Below are 21,335 nucleotides of genomic sequence, written 5' to 3'. Positions count from 1 at the left end.
TGATAATGTAAAATCCAAGTCTGCGAGATTATTATTATTATTTTTTTTTAATTCGGTACGAGCAAAACAAGATTGATAAGCTTGTAAGTTTTTATGCAAATCAAGTTGTCAATTCTGCATATTTTCTGCATTTTTTGTTTAGTTTTGCACTTCGTGAGTAATGAAGTGGAGAAATTCTCGCTACTTTGCAGTCGAAATTTTCTGCAATCGTGCTAATGGACGTGGGGTTCAATGAAGTATCTCAATTTTGCGGAGAATGATCGACGGCACGCGCATTATTTCTCTCTTCTTTCGTCGCCGAAAGGCCGCAGAGCTGCTCTCGGCTGTGCGCGAACAATAGTGGGCCGCCCGAGCAGCTCCTCAATATTTACTTTTAATTAGGGCGAAACTTTTCTATTGTTTGAGTTCTCGCCAGGTGTGTAACAAAAGCAGCAGCCTCCTCGACGCCCTCCTCCTTCAGCACAACCCGCCGATCCTGGAAAAAAGAAATTCCCCTGCTAAAGTTTCGAAAAAAGAAAAAAATCCACTCGCTTTCGATATGAAAATGTTTTTCAGTTTTCTGCGCGCAAACTTCTGTTGATTTAAAGTTCGACTGGTATCGATTGGTTGTGAGGCAGGAGAAAAGTTTTCGGTCACGTTGCTTCTCAAGACCACTCAATTTGCGCTGATTAATCAAGATTAATGGCACTCGCTGGCTCCTTCGTGTATCGAGTACCAGAGAGAGATATTAATTCTAGAAATGTTAAGATCTTTCAGAGATATAGGAAAATTCCGCTGCTGTAAAAAAAAAAGTAGAGCGATTAAGATAGATTAAAACATTAATTTTTAAGATAAATAAGGTTTTGATTGATCAACTGAATTATTGGATTATTTATTGAATCAATTGATTGGCTGTTTTTATCTATGAGAATATAATTGGAATAAAAAATTAATGAAATTTTAAACTTACTTAACGGAATTTATTTAGAGGTACGAATATTTTGAAATATTTATTAAGTAAAAATTTCATTATCACATCAGATCATTTCAAAGTTTTTTAGAATTCAAAATATGTCATTAATGAGTAAATCATTTTGGTAAAATAACGTAAGAAATTTATAGCGCTTAAATCATGTTAAACAAAAAATTTTGATTTTACATACGTTTTTAATTTTTGTTTTTTTTTAATATGTTAAAATTTATTATAACATTTAAATATTTACATATAATTATTTGTTTTAAATATTTTCTTTATTAAAACAAATCTTTTATTCCATATATATTTTACACAATTAGATAATATTGTAATAACTTAAAAGCTACAAAACATTTATAAATTATATATCCATTTCTCGTGACTCAAATTCTAAATGCTTAAAATGTAAATTAACTCTACACTTTGGATATTGTTTTCATATAAGTTTTTTTTATTATTGATTATCAACTTACATAAATAAATCATCATGACACTGCAGAGGCAAATTGAATTAAAGAGTAAAAGATTTTTATTTTTTCAAAAGGGAAACAAAAGAGCACAAAAATAAAAGCGGCAGTCACGCAAAATTGAATCAGCAGGTTTTTCGGTTGCGCTGCACGAATAACACAGGTGCGAGGCCAAACAAAAACAGTCGGGTTTTTTTCCCTCGTAAGCAACTCGCGACTAGGAGCGCCTTTTTTGAACTTCCCCGTCATTGTTATTTTTTGGGAAAATAGCAGCATTTTCGTTTTTTGCGCCTGGGAAAACTACAAATATTTGAATGTTTAAAATTTCGCGTGGCGCACCCTGCTGAATAATGCATACATCAGGCCGCCCTTTTGTGGCTCGGAAACAAAACTCTTGAAAAGGGTGCAGATTGTGACGCGGGCTCTAATCATCACAATTTATTCAGCGCCGCGACGGACTCATTTAATCGCGAGAGTCAACTTTTGCCGAGAAGAAAAATTTGCGTCTCTCTCGCGAGTGCTGTGTTTATCTTATTTCACGTTGGCCGTAATAGAATTTAGCGCCGAGGAGCGAAAATAAATAACGAAAACTCGGTTACGCCGCGCGGAGAAGAGAATTTTCGCGACGCTGAAAAGCAATAAGAAGGGAATATGACAGAGCGGGGTGAAAAAGTCACGCGGGCCTTAAATTTTATACATGCATGCAAAGGAGGAGGTAGTGCTGCTGCCAGAATCAATTTTGCGTCCTTTTCGGGCGGAAAAGTGAACCAAAGTGCTGGCAAATAATGGCACCACGACTCAAGGTGTATAGACGCGGAAAAGTGGAGAGGCTTAAAAAAGCTTTAAAAGGTACTTCAGAAACGTTTAAGGCCAGAGGTGAAAAGGTGAAATATACGATAATTTCACAAATATTTAAGGAAAATAAATCGTATTAAACTTTTCAAAGAGCAAAAAATATGGTGGATTGAATTTAAATTCGGCTTTTCCTCGATGGGTTTTTGTGAGTTTTTATTGTTTAAGAAAAATAATGAGTTATGGCTGCAGCCCACAGCCGAAACATGTAGAGCAGGATATTGTTTTTCTTAAACAACAAAAACTCACAAAAACCTATTGAGGAAAAGCCGAATTTAAATTCAATCCACCATGAATCAACCCTCGATCATGAACTTCTACTACAAAAGCAAAAAATATAATTAAAATATTTATAGAAGGTTATCAAAAATTGGATATTTCTCGGTGGGTTTTGTGAGTTTTTTATTGCTGAAGAAAATATCCTGCTCTGCATTTTACGGCTGCAAGCTGCAGCCATTATTCATGAGCGGTGAAATTAATTTGACAAAAACTTGTACATTAATTAATTTTATAGATTAATTTTATAAATTTTTTTTTTAATTGAATGCAAATCATTATGAATTAACTCTCGATCGTGAACTCCTGCTACAATATTTTCAAAAATTATTGCTTTTAATGACATTCAAATACCACACAATCTGCAAATATTTTAAAAAGTAATTTATTTGTATTTTATATTCCAAATCAAAAATAATTTTATAAAATTTGAAAGGGAGTTAAATATTGTGTTATTTCACTAAGTTGGACGCATTTCCTCATAAATGATAAATGACTTTTTAATACTTTAATCCCCGCATTCAATTTGACGGAAATCTTGAGAGTTGGGCTGGGTCTTCCTGTTTAATTTAAATTTTAAATATTAATATATGCTTTGAAAAGTGGCATTAAAATTGAATTTTATCCCTTTTTTGAGGCGTTTGAATCATTTTTCTATTTCTGTATAAGAACACAAAAAGTTCAACTTATAATTTCATTTATTACATTATTTATTGTTCAAATTGATTTTTTTTTATTACTTGTAATAACAATATTTTGACCCCTGCATTTGTCCTCTCGAAGGACGGCTGTGACGCACAGACGTGCTGAAAAAAGTATAATTCACAGCTGCAGAGAAGCTCTATGATCACGAGTACCATAGAAAACGGCTTTTGATTAGCATAGAGTAATTGAAAGGGAAAATAGAACTAATGGAAGCTACTAATATAAAAATTGTCTATCAAAACAAAATCCAGCTCGTTACGTTGATGAAAGGGAAATTAAAATTGCGCAATCAACAAATGCGTCCGTAGAAAAATGTTTTCCTTGGTATAAAAATGGAAAAAAAATTAAGGCTTTGCGGACCCCTTTAAAGTGGCACGTTCACAGAAAGGCTTCCGACCTTCTCCTTTCAAATGTTGCTGTGATAAAAAGCAGCGCAGTAGAGTCGGCAAAGGAAACTGGAGCACAAAGAAGAGGATCGGCTTATGTGAGGCAGAGAGGGCTCTCGGTGTATAGGAAGCACGTGCCACCTGTCTTCGTCGGCACCAAGCTGTTTCCACAGCGATACACTTGCCACGCGAATTGCCTCCTTTCTTGTTCCGCTATCATGAAATTCACATCAAATGTTATTTTGAAATATTTTCAGCTAAAAATCTTACATAATTTAAATTTTGCAATATTTTCTGTTACCCACAAAAACAAATTAAGTAATGACCTTTTTCTAAAAAAAAGGAGAGAAATTTCGGCTGAAAAATTTTCAAACTTTTGCTCCAGTCTGATCAAAGTTTTCGAGAGGTCTTTCCTTTCACTTGAAAGTTTTCAGCTCTTGGGACAGAAAGTTGCAGCCGAAAGGGAAGCCGACGAGCATTATTTTCTAAAAAGGATCCATCACAAGCATTGACATCGGTGGTTTCAAACGATGCCTCAAATTTTCTAAGTAAAATGACTGGAACTTTCTTTTGAGGGCTTTTGCGTCTCGTTCTTTTGACAAAGGATTGAAAGGCCTTTTCCGTTCTGGAAAATTGCTTTCTTTGTAAAAAAAGAAGCTCGCGTTGTCAATTTTTGTCTTGAGCAAACATTTTCGCAATTGAATTGGCATTGAGTGGCGCTCCGTGATCTCTGTCGAGTTATTCTTCGCAAAGGGCAAGTGTAAATTTTAATTAAATTGTGTAGCGTTGCCTCTGCTGGTATGGATGCGCGTCTCATGAGAGATTAATTAACTGATTGCACATAAATATACACAACGTATACTTGTGAAAAGTTAAATTCGTCTTTCCTCTCGTTTAAATACAACACCGATATTTTTGCTCCAGTTTTGTGAACTCTTAGCCTTGACCTTAAATTTTCAATTCAAAACATGCATGCTTTGTGGAAACTTCATCATTTTGCAACAAGTAAATTAAGTGATTTAGTAATTCAAATACTTATTTTAGAATAAATCTTGACTGAAAAATATTTGATTAAATTTCCAATAGTGCCGATCATGTTGAAATAAAGAAGAAACGCCAACTAGACTTTTCTTATTGAAAAACACTCTAAATAATTTGCTGGTAATTAATTTTTAATTTAACTAGCAATCAACAATTTAAAAACTAAACATTTTTATCCAAACGTAACTTGAAATAGGGCTGTACACTAGTAAGATCTTGGTAAGATTTTTCATTTAACATGGTTTCAATGAATTAAAAAGGGAAAAGTCTTTGTACTTTCATTCATTTGAAACCTATTCTGTTTCGTTTTACTTAATTCTGGGTATAAATGTTTTGAAAAAAGCGTATTTTACTGTTGCATTTAAAAAGTGTTAAAAAGCACATTTTTCATAAAGATATTTAAACATTTATGAATGCATAGTGATGTTTTTAATTGCAAAATTAATACAATATTAATTATTTTAGCTCAAATTTTCAATACTAAAAAATGTTTAAAAAAGTTTTTTTTTCTACTGAAATTTGGCAATTTTCATGGAATTATATTTTACAAAGATTGCTGATTATATGGTTTTTAAGTGAAACTTGATTTACATGTTGAAAACGGCAAAAGTTTTCAAAATTTCCTAATTTAATTTTAAATTTTTTTATAATATTTTGCAAAATAGGTATTTGTTTTTCTTTAAACACAATAAAAAAATTAGAAGTTTAAAGCCTATAACAAATTTAGGCCAGTAGAATGTACTAAATTTTGTTTTCCATGTACATATATATCAGCAATTGTTTATTTCAATGGATCTTTCTTTATTGTATAATTTTTTTTTTAACAAAGTTTTGTCTTAACCTAAATTTCATTTGCGTTGGATCAAAATTTTGAAATTTGCGGTTCGACTATAATAAAAAGTAAAAGAGGAGCTCCGTGTTGACGCAAAAAAAATAATATTAATTAATCCGCTAATTATATTAGCGTGAAATTTTTGAGCTCGAAGAGGCGGGAGGAGGTTGGGGACGGGGCGGGCGGCGGCGCGCGCTGTTGGGTCGGTGGGTCGGCGGCGGCGGCGGCCGGCGAGAGTGAGTTTCAGTCAGTCCAGTCAGTAAGCCTTGCGCCGCCGACATCGCGTCCAGCCGAGAGGACGTCGTGCGCAGGAGGACCATGCCTGCCGCCCCCGCGCCCCCTCGCTGACCATTTTTACTCCTCAGTGTCCTCATTTTTTTTTGTACCAAAAATTTCCGGCGAGTTCGTGTGCGCGCGACAAGTGTGTGATATATTTAGTGTGCGATGGGGTCGTCCGTCAAGTACAGTTCGTACAACTGCCTCAACACTTGGGACAGCTACGATCGAATACCCAGGTAAATTATTTATCAACCCCCGAGCCCCGTGTGTTGCTCTATTATTGCTTATTTGTGTGACGCAATATGCGATTGATTGGTTTCGCCGCCACCGCCGACTCCCCCACATCCATATTTCTATCTATTTTTCATTTTATTTTACATTTTGATTAAAGTCAAATGAAAATTTGTCAATTCGAAATATTGCTTAAAGTATTATAAACGTGGCTTAAAATTCAGAAAAATTGGAAATGAAAAACAATGTCTGAAAAATAGTTCGTTTAACACATTTTGTCAATTTTCAATGCTTGTATACATACCATTTTTAATATCAAACAGGGTTACAAACCGATAATAAAACTATTAAAGTTTTTAACTATAATTAAATTTATTTATGCACAAAATTAAAGCCTTTTTTAATTTAATCCCAATAAAACTGTTTTTATATTTATTAAATATTTTTTGTTTTCATTTTTAATGCTAATTATTGAATATTTATTTGTATTTATTTTGAAAAAGTAAAAAAAACTTTTTAATTTTAAACAGTTTTAAATTGAAATTTTCAAATTTTATTAATAAATTGCAGCAGCACTATAGAATTGTAACTATTCAATAAATTGTAATTCTCTGGCTACATGAAAACTTCTCTCCCAGGTATAATTAACACCCCTTTGTGAAATTTGAATTTAAATTAATTATTTATTATCAATTGTAAAGCAGCAAATTTTGGTCGGAGCTTCTGATCAAAATAATAACAATGCATGAATTTTCTGAGTTTAATGCGTTGAGCTGCTGTCAGACATCTCAATTATTTAAATACGCAACATTCTCCTGCACATTTCTCGACATTTTCTGACACTGTGAGTAAATTTTGATCATAATTCCCCTGTTCGCTACCTGAATTAATTACTACCTTCTGAGCGCACTGAACCCGCATAATTGCTCACCTTGCGCAACATTCTATGCCTGTCGCACCACAAACCGAGTGGATATTTTCCTCTCTTGTGATGGATTGATGCTCAACCCAATAAATTGTAACGCACCGAGACACAAATAATAATGACCGGTGTCGAGGAAATTGCATTCCCGTTTTGATTACTCGAGTGAGATACAAAATAAAATCGGCTTTTCTTTCTCGCTCCGAAATGAAATGAAACCGATTTTGTTGTGACGCGCGGCGCCGACGGCCACCGACTTGTACTGTTATTATATTGAACTCTCTTTCCGAGTAATGCAAGATGATTACAGTAACTCACCGCGAGTACATACATAATATAAAAGAGTGAAGGAATTACTTCCGAGAATATGAGCTACACGCGCTTCGTCAATTTCGAGATATGCCCCAGTTATTTTGCATAAAAGGTGCAACATTCGATCTCATTTACTTGTTTTGTGATAATTTTTATTGAATTATTGGGAATTAAAAAGGTTCGTTTGTTTTTATTCATCAAATCTACTATATATGAAACAAAAATTGTCTTATAATATCAGCTTTATTTATAAATTTATAAAATTTCTTCTGAAATTTATACATTTTTAATTAGGCAGTACTTTTTACAATTAGATCTATTTATAATAATTCATAACTACTCATCACTTTTAACACCAAATTTTTCTTTTTTTTTGCTTTAGAAATTTGTGGAAATTTAAAATTTGATTTACTTTTATTCACTTTTTTGTTTGAAGAAGTTGACACTCGAGGAGATGATCATGGAAATGAAGCGATCGGGCTTTTCCTCGTTGCAGAAAAATTGTTTTTATTCAAAAACAAATGGCTCTACCAGTTTCGGTCACGGTCTGCGACCCTATTTCATGAGCAAGAAAAAATACAAAAAATCAGCAAATTTAAAAACCACATTTTAACATAAAAATAAAAATCTTAAAACTAACAAATTCAAGTACCAACCTATTTCATGAGCAAATGTGGTTTTTAAATTTGCTGATTTTTTGTATTTTTTCTTGCTCATGAAATAGGGTCGCAGACCGTGACCGAAACTGGTAGAGCCATTTGTTTTAGAATAAAAACAATTTTTCTGCAACGAGGAAAAGCCCGATCGCTTCATTTCCACTTTTATTCACATAAATTGAATTTTCAAAAGAAGAAATTTATTATAAAGCAACTGATAAGATAAAACCTAATAAAATATAATTAAATTCGCAGACTATCAAGAATGAAATGGATATTTATGCCTAAAAGGAGGACTGAACTGATATTCTGTGCATTTTAAAGTTAAATAAATTAAATTAAAATTCACGTCTCAGAGGAAATTGGGCACGCGAAGTTCACTCGCGATGAAATGAAAAACGGGCGTAGGCTCGTCCTGCTTTTCCCATTTTTAAAAATAAAAGAAACGCATAAAATCAACAGCTCAACTATAGCTTTCATCGTCAGTACAAAAAGGACAGAAAATTTTATCAACAAAAATAGCGAGCGAAAAGGAAAAAAATGCTTGTATCTGTTTTTCTCAAATCCTCTATTTGCATTTGTGTGCCTCATAACTTGCCTACTTTTCTAGAAGCAAATCGAAACTATTTATTCAATTTTCTAGAATGTAAAACTGCCAAAAATTGCTTGATTTAAAATCAAATTTCAATAACGCCAGTTTTCAAATTTATTTTTCATTAAAATAATGCATTTTGCCAATTACAAGCAATAAATATGTTTATTTGGAAACTGAAATAAATAATAATTCCAATATGACTTCAATAGAGACTAATGTTAAAAAGAAATTAAGAATTAAATTAAATGATTTTCTGAAACCCTCTCTGGAAATAAATTATTACATCGAAATATTGTTAAAATTGCTTAATCTTTACTAATATCAAGCCACAATTTATTTTAAATTATACAAAATGTCGCTTTGCAGTTCAATATTTAATTATTTTAGCCTTTATGTGGAACGCGATAGCACAAAAATACTTATATTCCAAAAATAATAAGAAAATATAAACGTCAAGCCGAATCCCTCTGTTGATACGACGTAGGCAAACCGATCAAGACGTCAAGGGACAAATCGACCTTCCAAAGATAGACTCGCATTTTTTCCGGTCGTTTGCGCAACAGTCGCGCAATTTCGTCCCTCTTTTTTTTGGTTCGTTGGCCACTTGAGGGTGCACACCCGACTTTTGTGATGTATTATTCACTCGGCTGGCGTAAAAAAACTTAACCGTTCGTGCGCGAAAACGCGACTGCACCGCGAACCGCAATTAGCGCTTTGTGCAGCAATTGTGCGGGTCCTGGAAAGGTCAAGAGATGCTTTCCGACTTTAATGAGCGCCGCTTGCGTAAGTTTAATTAGAAATAGCGAGAGACGTGTGCGTGATCTTCTTCTCTGGAAGCTTCTTCATTCATCGCCGAGCTTCCTGTCTACGTTAATTATGGCATGACATCAAAACATTAAGAAAACGCGCGCGCGAGAAAGAATTAAATGCGATCGACAATGGGAGAATTTTTATCTTTTATATTTCTTTGGATTTCCATAAAATATAATCTCGTATATATTTCACCGCTGGAATTGCATCGGTCACGCGTCCTTTGCGTCTTTCTTCGGCTTCGGAATGCAAACATTCTTTTCAAATAGGTAAATCTTTGGTAGAAAATTTTTCAAATAATAATAATAATTATTATTGATCAAATTGATTCAGGCTAAGATAATTCATTTTATTTATAAATTATATTAATAATTATCCGCTTTTCACGACATAAAACAGGATTTACATGCTCAATGCTAAAATCATCTATGCTTCAAATTTAAATTTCTTCATTACATTTAAGTTTCTTTTGCTCATATTTAAATTTATAATCAATATTATTCATTGCGTGGCGTCTTTTTTTTAATTTTTGACGCCGGTATAATTTTTAAAAAAATGTGTAAGAAAATGTGATTTTAAAATATTGAAAAATATCAAAAAATGTGTAAAAATACTATAATATTTGTATTAAACGATTTAAAAATAAAGCAAAGAAAAATGCTTTTATTAATTACATCTTACAAAATGTTTTAATACATTTTAACAAATTTTATTATTATTATTTTTTTTTAATTAAAACTTTCAAATTTTTCGCATAAATATATCGACAAATCATCTCAACTTCCTTGACTAGACTTATCAAGTTGTCAAACTTGTGTCCACCACAGATTTTGCCGCAACCTCACATAACACACACAATGCGAACAAAGCGGCGTGTTTCACATCAATGCAAATTATCTCTGCGTTTGAGCAGAAAACGGGCAGCAACAGTTTTTTCCTCCGCCGTCGCGACCCGCCGAGGGAGATACGGGCCGTTTTCCAAAGTCCATTGTTTCGCCTAACTCAAGCAGACATCTCTATCCCTCTATGTGCTCACGTAATATCAAACCAACCCCTTTTTATTTAATCTTCGGACCCGACATTTTTGCTCACGGCAAACACAACGTGGCGTGCGATCATCTATTTCCCGCGCCCGGCCGCCGGTATTATGTGCACACACAAGCCTTTTGCCAACCAGACGACTTCATCATCAACGTACAGACATCCCCTTCCATTAATTTCGCCCGCTACACTTTTTTACAAGGGGCACTTCATTTGCCATCGCTTAATTGAATTTGACCTTTTCACGAGTACACATGAAATTTGACACTAGTACCTAAATTTATAATTATTTTGTATTTTAAATAAAAAAACCAAAACAAAAAATTAATTTGATTGAAGAATTTGCAATCAAGGAGAGGATCATGGAAGTGAAGAAAAAGGACTTTTTCCTCGTTTAAAAAAAAAATTGTATTAAACGGCTCTCTATCCTTTTTTGGTAAAATGTGTATTGCAATTTGCTGATTTATTTTTGTATCATTTCCTGTTCATGAAATATGATTGCAGACCGTGATTGAAACTGGTGGAGCCGTTTTGTTTTTTCAAGAAAAAGAATAAATTTTTTTCAACACGAACAAAGTCTGTTTTTCTTCAATTTTAAAACTTAATTCTACAATAATGTCATTTGATTGCAAAATGGAAATATTTCTAAAGAAAAAATTAAAACGTAACTACATTAAAAAATAAAGTTCTAATCTTACTTCATATAAATAACAAAATAATACAAATTAACATTTTATCATGTCACAATGCTCTCTATCAAATAAAAAAAATCAAAATAAATTATCAAAATAATTGCCAACTGAAATTTTTTTCCAATATTTTCAGCGCCCTTCTCATATAGTCCTTTCGCTCTAAGAACATCCCACATTCATATTCATTTGTTTGTTGGCGCCCAGGTCGCCACCTGCAGAAAAGGATAGGAAAGGAGCGGGGCGGGGCGTAAGAAACAAATGAAGCTTCGGTCGGGCTGTTCTAAGAGCGAAACGTTTTTCGCTTTTATTTTTTTAGTTTTTCCTTTTTAATACAATTAAATAATGAAACCGCATCATATTATGGAGATTGCATATTAATATTATGATTCATGAGCTTAGCACAGTGGAAAATTTAATTTAAAATGAGAGAGCAACAAAATGACATCAAGTTCTTGTGGGTCAAATTTCCTAAATTATTCAATTTTAAGAGTTTTGTTATCAATTTACTCAAAATAAATTTTCCAGAAATTTCTCTGGAAAAATTTATACAATCAAGCGCCACAATCGATTTGCTCATATTTTTCACCTACTTCTCTTTATTTATTTTCACTTTATTCAAATTACCCAATAAAATAAATTTTGGAAGACATTAATTGAATCAGATTTCTGTGACCTCGGCTGAAACTTTTATTTAGAAAGTAAAACGATAACTTTTATGAAGAAAGGCACCAAATTTTATTAATATTCTGGCTGGGGTTAAGTGTTGGTTCACAAATGAGAATATATACATCGAGTTGTGAAGTGAGAAGGAAAGATATCGTGAGCCACACACTATACGCGAGCATATTGCGCAGCCCCCTATCGATTTTGCCTACTTTACAGTGGCCATCATTTTTATTAATGATTCAGGAGCAGCGATAACACGGTTGGGCCGCTCCCCCTTCCACCCGCGCGTCTTTATCAATCAAAATCCATTATTTCGCTGCCACGAGCATAAACCTCCTAACCACTGCTCATTTATCTCGCTTCAGCTTTTGATGTCCTAATAAACGCGCGCTTCATATTTTCCTCGACGACGGCGACGAAAAGCCGCCTTGAGCCCTCTATTTAATCACCATCTGCACTACTTAACGAAGAGGAAGAAGATTTGCATGCGTTGATGAGATGAATTATTTTCTTGTGCGCGTCGATAAAGTTTCAGAGATAAGCTAGAAAATTATATAGTTTTCATTAGTCTAGAAGGCAAAACAACAAGAAACAGAAACAAACTTGCGTGTGGGTCGCTTTGCTTTTCAACTTTAATTTCCAAAAGCGCAAGAAGTTTTAACACACAAAGGCGACAACTTCAACGTATGTTAAAGTTCCTTTCTTTGAAGTTGAAATATTTGTTAAATCTTACTTCTGAAATTTACAACTTTCTGTTCTCTATAATCGTCAGAAAAATCCCAGAATCATAAAGCGTTCTGCGAAATAAAAAAAAAAACTATATAAAGGGGCGAATTTTTTTGCCAAAAAAGTCATAAGTTACAAAAAAAAACTCTTTTCGGGGATTTCTTTCTTTGATTGTTCTCTTCTTTTACCAATTAAAATGTTTGTATCGACTGAGAAGAATTATAATAATTAAGAGAACAAACTTAAAGCCAATATTCTTCATCAGAATATAATCAATAAACTACAAACTTGTCATTTGTAACTCACTCATCTCCATAATGTCTTGAAACTCTCGAGTAAAGTGTGGATCGAACGCTATTATAAGTTTAATTATTGACCCTGAAAGTACCCCTTCAACATTTTGATTGAGTATTTCCTTGAAACACTTTAAGCTTCCTTTTCAAGTTGCCAGTCCATTACCGCGGTTTTAATCCCCACTCCAACAACTTAATTCGGTTCAAGTTATCATTTATCAATGTAAATAGTTTCGAGTTTTACTTCCATTTACATTTTTTAAATTAAAACCATCGCGATCATATTTGTAAGGCTTTCTGTAGTAATGATTTATATAGTATATAATTAGATTTATAATGTTATATCCTGGATAGCGCACTCAAAAATATTGTTTAAAATGGTAATTAATTATTAATTTTACCTGTAGTTGAATTTATTAATTAAATTTATTATTTATTTTATATAAATTATTATATCATTGTAGTACAAGAAGATCACATTTGAGCCATAAAACTGAAAAATTTTTAATTCAAAAGTAAACTGATAATAACAATAAATATATAACCAAGAAATAATTATAATATAACTAATAAATTAAAAATGTAAAAAAATATTTAATTTTTAAGAATTCAGTAAACTATTTTTATTCTTATAAATTTTATGCTCTCAATTACTAGCCGTCTAACCTTGCCTTGACCCTACAATAATTGAACCGCTTCTTTTGTTCTCATTCAAAATTTAACTGTAGCGTGCGTTTATCCGCCCCTGAAAGCTTCAATTCCCATTTTGCATGTTTTCATTCCAACCGCCGTGTTGGTCTTGTGATTTTTAAATGGAAAAGCGGCTGATTATAATTAATGAGACGCAGCCTAGGGCAAGAAGGGTCTTGTTATGGGCTGACCCAGATTTGCGGTGAATCCCCGGCGACTTCAGCGCGCAAACCCCTTTGCCTGACAATGGCGACCACCCTCAGCAATTGCTCACGGGCAAGGGTCACTTTCTTTCTTTCTTTCTATCTGATCCTTCCATCTTTTCCTTCCTCGGCACTCCAAAGCGAAACAAAAAAGCACGATGACGACATTTGTCTCCCTTTCTCATTTCGTTTACATCCCTGAGAGTCCTTTGGGGCGGACGATGGCGAAAAATTATTGCTGCAAAAAACAACAACTACTGTTGTCTCGACACGCGGCGAATCTGGAACGTCCCCTTGGGACTGTGGATGTTAATTTTTCATGTTTCAATTTAAAATGCTCCAGTTGCAAATTAAAATTGCCTGTTGAAAACTTAATACGTTTTTGCGTTACAATTCCAAGGCATGATGGTAATTTTTCAGAAAAAAATAGTACATTTTATAAATAAAAAATTGACATTTTTACTACTCGTTTGTGAATTAATTATTAAAGTATTCTTTATCAGGAGGATTAATTAAAAAAAGAGGGGATTTCTATTTTACAAGAGTTTTCAAACTGATAGAAATTTAAAAGTAATTCTTGCATTGTGAATGAAGACTGAAGAGATGTTGAAATTTCTTGTCATCTAACTTGATACTGTTATTGTGCAATAACACCTTTCGTGTTTTATTGAAATATTAAAAATGTAACAAAGTAAAGAGAATCAGAAATTTTCAATTTGAAATATGGTATTTGTTTGAAGAAATTGACACTTGATGAGATATGATCATGGAAGTGAAGAACTCGGGCTTTTTCCTCGCTGTAGAAAAAAAATTTGCGGTCTTCTTTTTTAATAAAAAAATTTCTTTGAGGAAAGAGCCAAAGTTCTTCTCACTTCCATTAAATAAAATAATTTGGAGAGGCTTTCAGTGACATATTTCAAATATTTATTAGATTCTTGAACTTGATTTAAGAAAGTAGGAATTTCTTGAAGATCTAAATTTGGGTGATCATTCAAAATACATATTTAATTTAAAGTTTACATTTATATTGATTTCTGTTTTAACTGTTTAAATTTACTCCTTTGACTGATAGTCTACAGAGCCACTAAATTTTATTTGTATTTTCTTTAATAATCAAAAATAATTTATTATAATTAATTGATTTTAATTTTATAATTTCTTAAGATTAATTCTTATTTTTTTTAATGATATTAAATAATTATTTTATTTTATTAGTAAATTTTAATTTATCCTTTTAATAACATAATTGATTTTTAAACTATATACGTGCAACCTTTGTGCTTTTAAGTTCATTTTAAAATTCAATATTGTATTGCCTTGCCATTAGCAAAATTATAAATCTCCCTATACTATAACTATTAATTCATTATTACCTACTAAAGATCGAAACATAATTGAATTTTGAATTTCTCAGCCATTGGACAGTATTAAGTCAAAAATTTGAAATTTTTATGAATATTTCATATTTTAAAGATCAAAGCCTAGGCTCGCTATGATTCAAACTTGTTTTCAAGTAAAAACATTTTGAAGAGACACCTGTGAGGAAGCTTGAAATTTGAAATACGTCTGCATTGTCCTTGTTACAATCAACAGTTTTTATTTCAAGTAGTATTATTTGCCGAGGAAAATCTTTTCTCAGTGAGGCAGAGTGACAAAGTATAATCCTGACCTGTTTTTTTTTTCTTCTCTTTTTACAACTTCAAAGGGTCTCTTTGCAAAACATCGGTGTGCCCAGTCGCGACGTTACCCGCTGACCCAAATTCGCTCACTCGAATTTCTATTCGAATGCGGCAAAGTGAAATATTTAAGTGGCGCCGCGAAATGATAAAAGTGAATCGCAAAGCGCTGCATACATTACACGCCGGCTGCACATGAACATTGAACATGCCAATTTGCAAACTGTGTTGCTCTGCAGTGCGGCGGCTTAAGTCAGAAATCCGGGCGAAGACACGACCCTTTTTGCTCGTCCCGCAAACACAAATTGTTCGCTGGTGATAAATTTAATACGATTAGTATTATTTTGCAACAGAGTTTCCGCCAGATCTGTTGATGCGAATCGCAAAGCAAATATTAATGGAGCTAAACGTTGATTTTGTTACGGTGCTGGACACGTTCGTCCCAATCGCACATTTTGAGTGCAAAATCAACAAAACTCTTTCATCCGAATAGCAAAAAATGATGTGTATTTGATAAAATATAGATTAAATATTAAAACGTATTGACATTAAACCAAAAAATAAGTGGGATCCACAAGGAAAAACCTCGTCAAAATAATTTAAACTTTGTAAAATAAAGAGATCGGGCTTTCCTTGTTGCAAAATGTTGTTTTTATTCAAAAACAAATGTCTCTGCCAGTTTGGGTCACGATAATTATGCGACCCTATTTTACGAACCAGAAAAATATAAAAAATTCAGAAAATCGGAGAACACCACATTTTAACGTACAAATTAAAATCTTAAAACCAACAAACATAACTGGTAGAGTCAATTTTTTTTTAATTAAAACAGTTTTTGCAACGAGGAAAAGCCTAATCTTTGTTTATTCAAAATCATTTTCTTGAGTATCAATTTCTTCAAACAAAGTTGTAAAATAAGTTTTTAATTATTATTTCGTTTCTTAATTTAGTAAGAAATATGTATTTTATTAAACATTTAAATTTTATATTATATGAATTTTTTATAATTATTTGATATTTTTTAAATAAAATATTAATTTTAACTTATACTATTATTTGAATTTATATAGATACTTGTAGGAGTAGGCAAGTTTTACTTTAATCTGAAATAACTTTTCATTAAGAAATCTTTTTTCATCTTAATTGCTCAAGGTATTCAATTAAATTTTAGATCAATACAAATTTAACGTTATAAAGTTATAAAAATCAACTCTTACTTTGGTTTGCCTTGAATTCATTTTTTATCTGAGAGGTATTATTTTTTTCCAACCTTGGTGCTCTCTAAATAAAGCTACTTTTAATTTTTATCAGAATTATTTCGTATCTAAAAGGCATCCTGATTTTGATGTTGAACGTTGAACCTTGCTTTATAGGGCTCAAAATAATGCTGTTGTTTTAGTCAGTTTAATTTTCGGCACTTTTGACACACAAAGGGTGCGGTTTTGACGAAGAAAACGAAAGCAGCCCTCGTTCCGCAGTTGATTAGCCGCGGCCGCTATTGAATAATTAGTTGGACAGGCACACAATGCACGCCGAGGGCCGCATGAATATTTCACAAATTAATTTGTCATAATGCGCAGGGCGCACAACAAAACACGCATACATTCTCGTATTTTAATAGAGAGGCAGGTTTGCCCGAATGAAATATAATGAAACGTGCCGCAATCCCAAACACACACCGCCAGTTCGCTACTCTTGCTCGGAATTTAAATAATTATTATTATTGCGGGGAATTGTGGAGGAAGGTGAGTGAGTGAGAGAGAGAGCAGTGGTGTTGCCACTGGAGCCGCCCGCAGTCGGTCTCTTGTCACTCACACACCATTTTTGTCTCGAGCGCCGCTGCTGCTTTTTGTTTTTTCAAAGATTTCGCGGAAATTCCCGGCACTTTTGTTTTCCCCGACCAAGAGTGACGGGACAGGTTTTGCTAAAAAAAAAAACTACACAGTCGGGATATTTATCAAAAGGAAAAGTTAAAGTTTAATTTAAATATTTTTACCGATTTTTTTTCTTCGCTTTTATATAAAGCGAAGCGGCAGCGGTGCTTCTTTTTCGAGCCATGTTCTCCGAGTCAGAGTGAGTGCCGCGCTGTGTAATTACTGGATTAATTGGTTTATTGTTGTTGACGGCGTCTGTCTTTTGTGTGATTGCAGAGTGCGGGTGGAATACTACGTGAACGAGAATACCTTTAAGGAGAGACTGCAACTCTATTTTATCAAGAATCAACGCTCAAGTAAGTGCAATTTTCTACACAATCATTCGCCTTAATTGCATGAGAAATTGCGACGAGGAATTTCCACCTGCACTGCAGACGCGCCGTGTTATTTTATTGTTTCTTTTTTTTTATAATACATCCGCTTGAAAATTGCACGGATCACAGGCTGTAAATTTTAATTCTGCGAAAATTATTTGCAACACGATCTCTGATCCGAGGGCTCTGATTAACAATTTTAATTGTAATTTATAATAAAATTCCTGGATTTATTATTAAGTTTTATTTATTAAAGTTTTATTTTTAAGCTTATTGCATAGACATTTTTTTTTATTAAATTTATTTTATAAAATGTTAGTTTACAATTTTTACTCTAATTTAATTCTATTGTACAATGGTTTTGCCAACATTTTAATCAAATTCAAGTTTTTATTTATTATATAGTTCATTCATTGCTCTACAATTTTGCAATACATCAGTATACAAAAGTATCATCTCAGAAACAAACATGCCGGAATGAAGAGATGAATTTATCATTATTTATATCATATATCAAATTTTTAAAACACTTTTATGAACTATGAGTGCTTAAATTTTATAACTTTTAAAGAAATTTAATTAATAAATTAATTAAATTTTTATTCTATTAACCCTCTTAACCAAGAGAATGATATTGAGGAGAACGTTGATTGACATAGTTCATGCCAGAATTATTGAAAGGCCATTCAAAGCAATTCACAAGCAGAGGCGAGCTCAAGACAAGAGTCAACTATTATTGCAATTATCATTATTGAGCCATTGTGAAGAATTTTGTTGAAATACTGCAATGACAATTGAATCAATTAAAGTCCTTCATAATTGCTCTAATTACTCTCACTTTATATCATGTTACTGATGCTCTGAACTCCTTTGCAGATGATTGGAAATTAAATTTTATTACTTTTTTAAGTAAATTATCTTGTAAAATATGAATTTATGTAAAAATAAACTATTGCTATTAAATTTAGGATTATTTTAATATGAAATTTACTATAAAATTTTATATTTGTATTAAATTTATATTTGTATAATAAAATTTATTATTTATTCCACCTTTTATAATAAATAATTACTTTTTTGTAGTATCTATAATTTTTATTTTGTAAAAAAATATAAATAAATTTAAGGGGGTTTTAAATGAAGTTTTAAAATAAAACGCAAACGTTAGTAAATTAATCCTTGGTATGATGAATTATTGATGTGCTATTGGCTGATTTGATGCACCCCATTAATCACATTGTTAATTCAGAACAGGTAGCTTGACGCGCGAGTAATTACAGAAACGTCAAGCGTTGATAACATGCACGTGTTTTTAAAGGGTTGCGCGCGCGTTCCGTTTTACTATTTCCTAACTTTGCTCTCTCAAGAGGGGCAGATTCTCAATTAGCAAAAACGGCTCCTCCTGTGGAATAAAAAGCGCTGTCTGCTTAATTCGCTGCCAATTAAGAGATCGCAAGAGAGCGAAATTGCTGCTCCCTCTCTCGTGCAGCTGCGTTCGGCACTTGATTACTTTGTTTTCGACTTCCAACAAGAGTCGAAAATCGTTCGCCAAACTTCTCGTTCCAATAATTAGTATTTCAATTGAGCAGTCCGGCAAGAGTTCATGCAAAATTGTTTAGTAATTCTTTAGTAAGTTTTGTAAAATTTTACTAACCGGGCCACGAATTACTATCATTTTACTATGTATATAAGTCATATGTAAGTAAAGTTGGAACAACTGGGATGTCAAAAAAAAAACTCTTGCTATTAAACTTCCAAGAAACTATAACATAAAATTTATTTTAATTTTGTATAATATCAATTAAATTTTATATTTTAAGGTCCTTTCCGTGATAATATGCTGATGAAATTTTACAAAAAAAATTTACTTTTTGAAACTTCACATATGCGCCGAACGAAAACCGGTTTTTTATGGCCGGTATCCTTTGCATATAACCGATTACTGGCAATCAAAGTAAAAACGAAAAATGCTCATATTTTTCCACTGAGGAATGAAAGTAGTACGAATAAGGTATTTTTCGATCCCAAATTTAACCTGGAACCATTATTTATGCTGCTTATATTTTTTGCATTGGAAAAAGTTAAAAATTTTAAGAAATTATAATTAGCGTTTAGGTTATTTTGCCAAAATAACCGGTTTAACTTTTTAACGGCATGAAATAATTGAAAATTTTTCGTGCGAAAGTGAAGTTAGCCACTATGGTTCTCTATTTCCAACATAAAAACACTTTGGAACGCGGCTACTTTTTGTGTGGCAAGCTTTAAAAAGCATTATTTGTAAATTTTCCTGCTTCGGAGATAGGGCTATTTTAGTAAATCAGCTGTAACTTTTGATTGGTATGAAAAAAAGTTTTGAAATTTTAAACACTTCTTAAGGACATGATGACAAATCGTTCAATGTGCCACATGACCAACCTTTCCTGGCTTTCCCACATTTTCCAACCCTATTTGACCCTTGTTGGGAAATTTTTGATTTTCTCAAAAATGGAAAATGCAAAAATAATTTCCTTTGGGGAAGTTTGTGCCTATGAGTGACGTCAAATTTTGGCTATCTCAGATTTAATTTTCCGCTTGCATACCTTCAGGGGCAGGCATCAAAATTTTTTGACCCTGATTTCAGGGTACTTAACCCTTTCATAGAAAAAAATTGTCAATGCAAAAAACATAGGAAATTTAATCAGCTTTCAGAATATATGCTGTTTTTTGTTGTAGGACTTATACTTAATGAGATACAAGTGGAAAAGCAAACCCCTTTATAACTCAGCCATTTTCCGGAAAAGTCGGAAAATTTTTTCATAGAAGCTCTTATAATGGCTAAATAAAAGCAAAAAATGGGTTGCAATTATTTTGTGGTCATTTTTTCAAATATTGGCAAATTTAGTGGGCGTAACCTTCGATTTTCACTGAAAGGACCTTAATACTAAAATTTATTATTTCTTCCATTTTTTACAATAAATATTTCCTTGTTTATAGTTTCTATAATTTTTATTTTGTAACAAATATAAATAAATTTAAGGGGGTTTTAAGTGAACTTATAAGGCTTACGTTAGTAAATTAATCCATGCGGAAGTCAGTTTGTCGTGTTTTTGGATATTCATTATTTAATTCGTATATCGCGTAAATATTATTATAATTTTGTTTATTCTTTAAAAATCAGGAAATACAGTAAGAAAAAAATATTAATTTCATTTTTAAAACATCTCAAGGAGTTTTGCAACCGAGACGAATTGATAAATAAAGGAGATTGACAGATAAAAAAATATATTAATTATTAAATACGTTTAGTTCAAAAAGTCAGTTTTTTTATTAATAAATCATTCCTTCACATGAAAGAATAACCTTGCTTTTTAATAAAACCAACACTATATAATGTAATATTTTTTTTTCATATATTTATACAACGTTGGTATTTTTCATGAAAAACAAAATTCTCTGGAAAATTCACGGTTGCCGATCTGACAATAAACACAAATAATTCAAGTCAGCAGAGCTGCGCACTGGTTTGGCCTTTGCAATCTCTCTAGGGGTGCATGAAATATTACATTTGACTCTGAAAATCAAATTTTGTGATGAAAAATGTTTAAATTATTCTCAAATCTAAGGATAAATAATTAATAACTGCTCTTTTCTCTGTTACAAAGAAAAAATTACACAAAAAGGTTACTTCATAAATTAGAAAGATGCCGTTTTTCAACTTTAATTAATTTAATAATTAAATAATTGTAATTTATAAAACCTAGATTACTTTTTACCTGAATTATATTCGTGAACAACAACGATT

At 32.4% G+C, this 21,335-nt stretch overlaps 1 protein-coding gene across 17 annotated transcripts in view; it reads left to right on the top strand.

The window, feature by feature from the left end:
* The window catches only part of LOC132194999 (potassium channel subfamily T member 2), a 128,238-nt gene that overhangs the window by 75,611 nt on the left and 31,292 nt on the right, over positions 1-21,335 (top strand). For 14 of the 17 annotated variants that reach the window (XM_059616670.1, XM_059616680.1, XM_059616665.1 and 11 more), the window contains one exon: positions 17,457-17,536. In XM_059616670.1, the coding sequence (XP_059472653.1) occupies positions 17,457-17,536 (80 nt within the window). Of the gene's footprint in view, positions 1-5,775; positions 6,030-17,222; positions 17,380-17,456; positions 17,537-21,335 lie in introns of those variants that run through there. The other 3 variants (XM_059616682.1, XM_059616675.1, XM_059616677.1) reach the window with 2 other exon arrangements.

This window comes from Neocloeon triangulifer, unplaced genomic scaffold (genome assembly GCF_031216515.1).
Source record: "Neocloeon triangulifer isolate White Clay Creek 2 clone unplaced genomic scaffold, ASM3121651v1 ptg000008l, whole genome shotgun sequence".
NCBI lineage: Eukaryota > Metazoa > Arthropoda > Insecta > Ephemeroptera > Baetidae > Neocloeon > Neocloeon triangulifer.
This window is presented reverse-complemented; position numbering and strand designations above follow the sequence as displayed.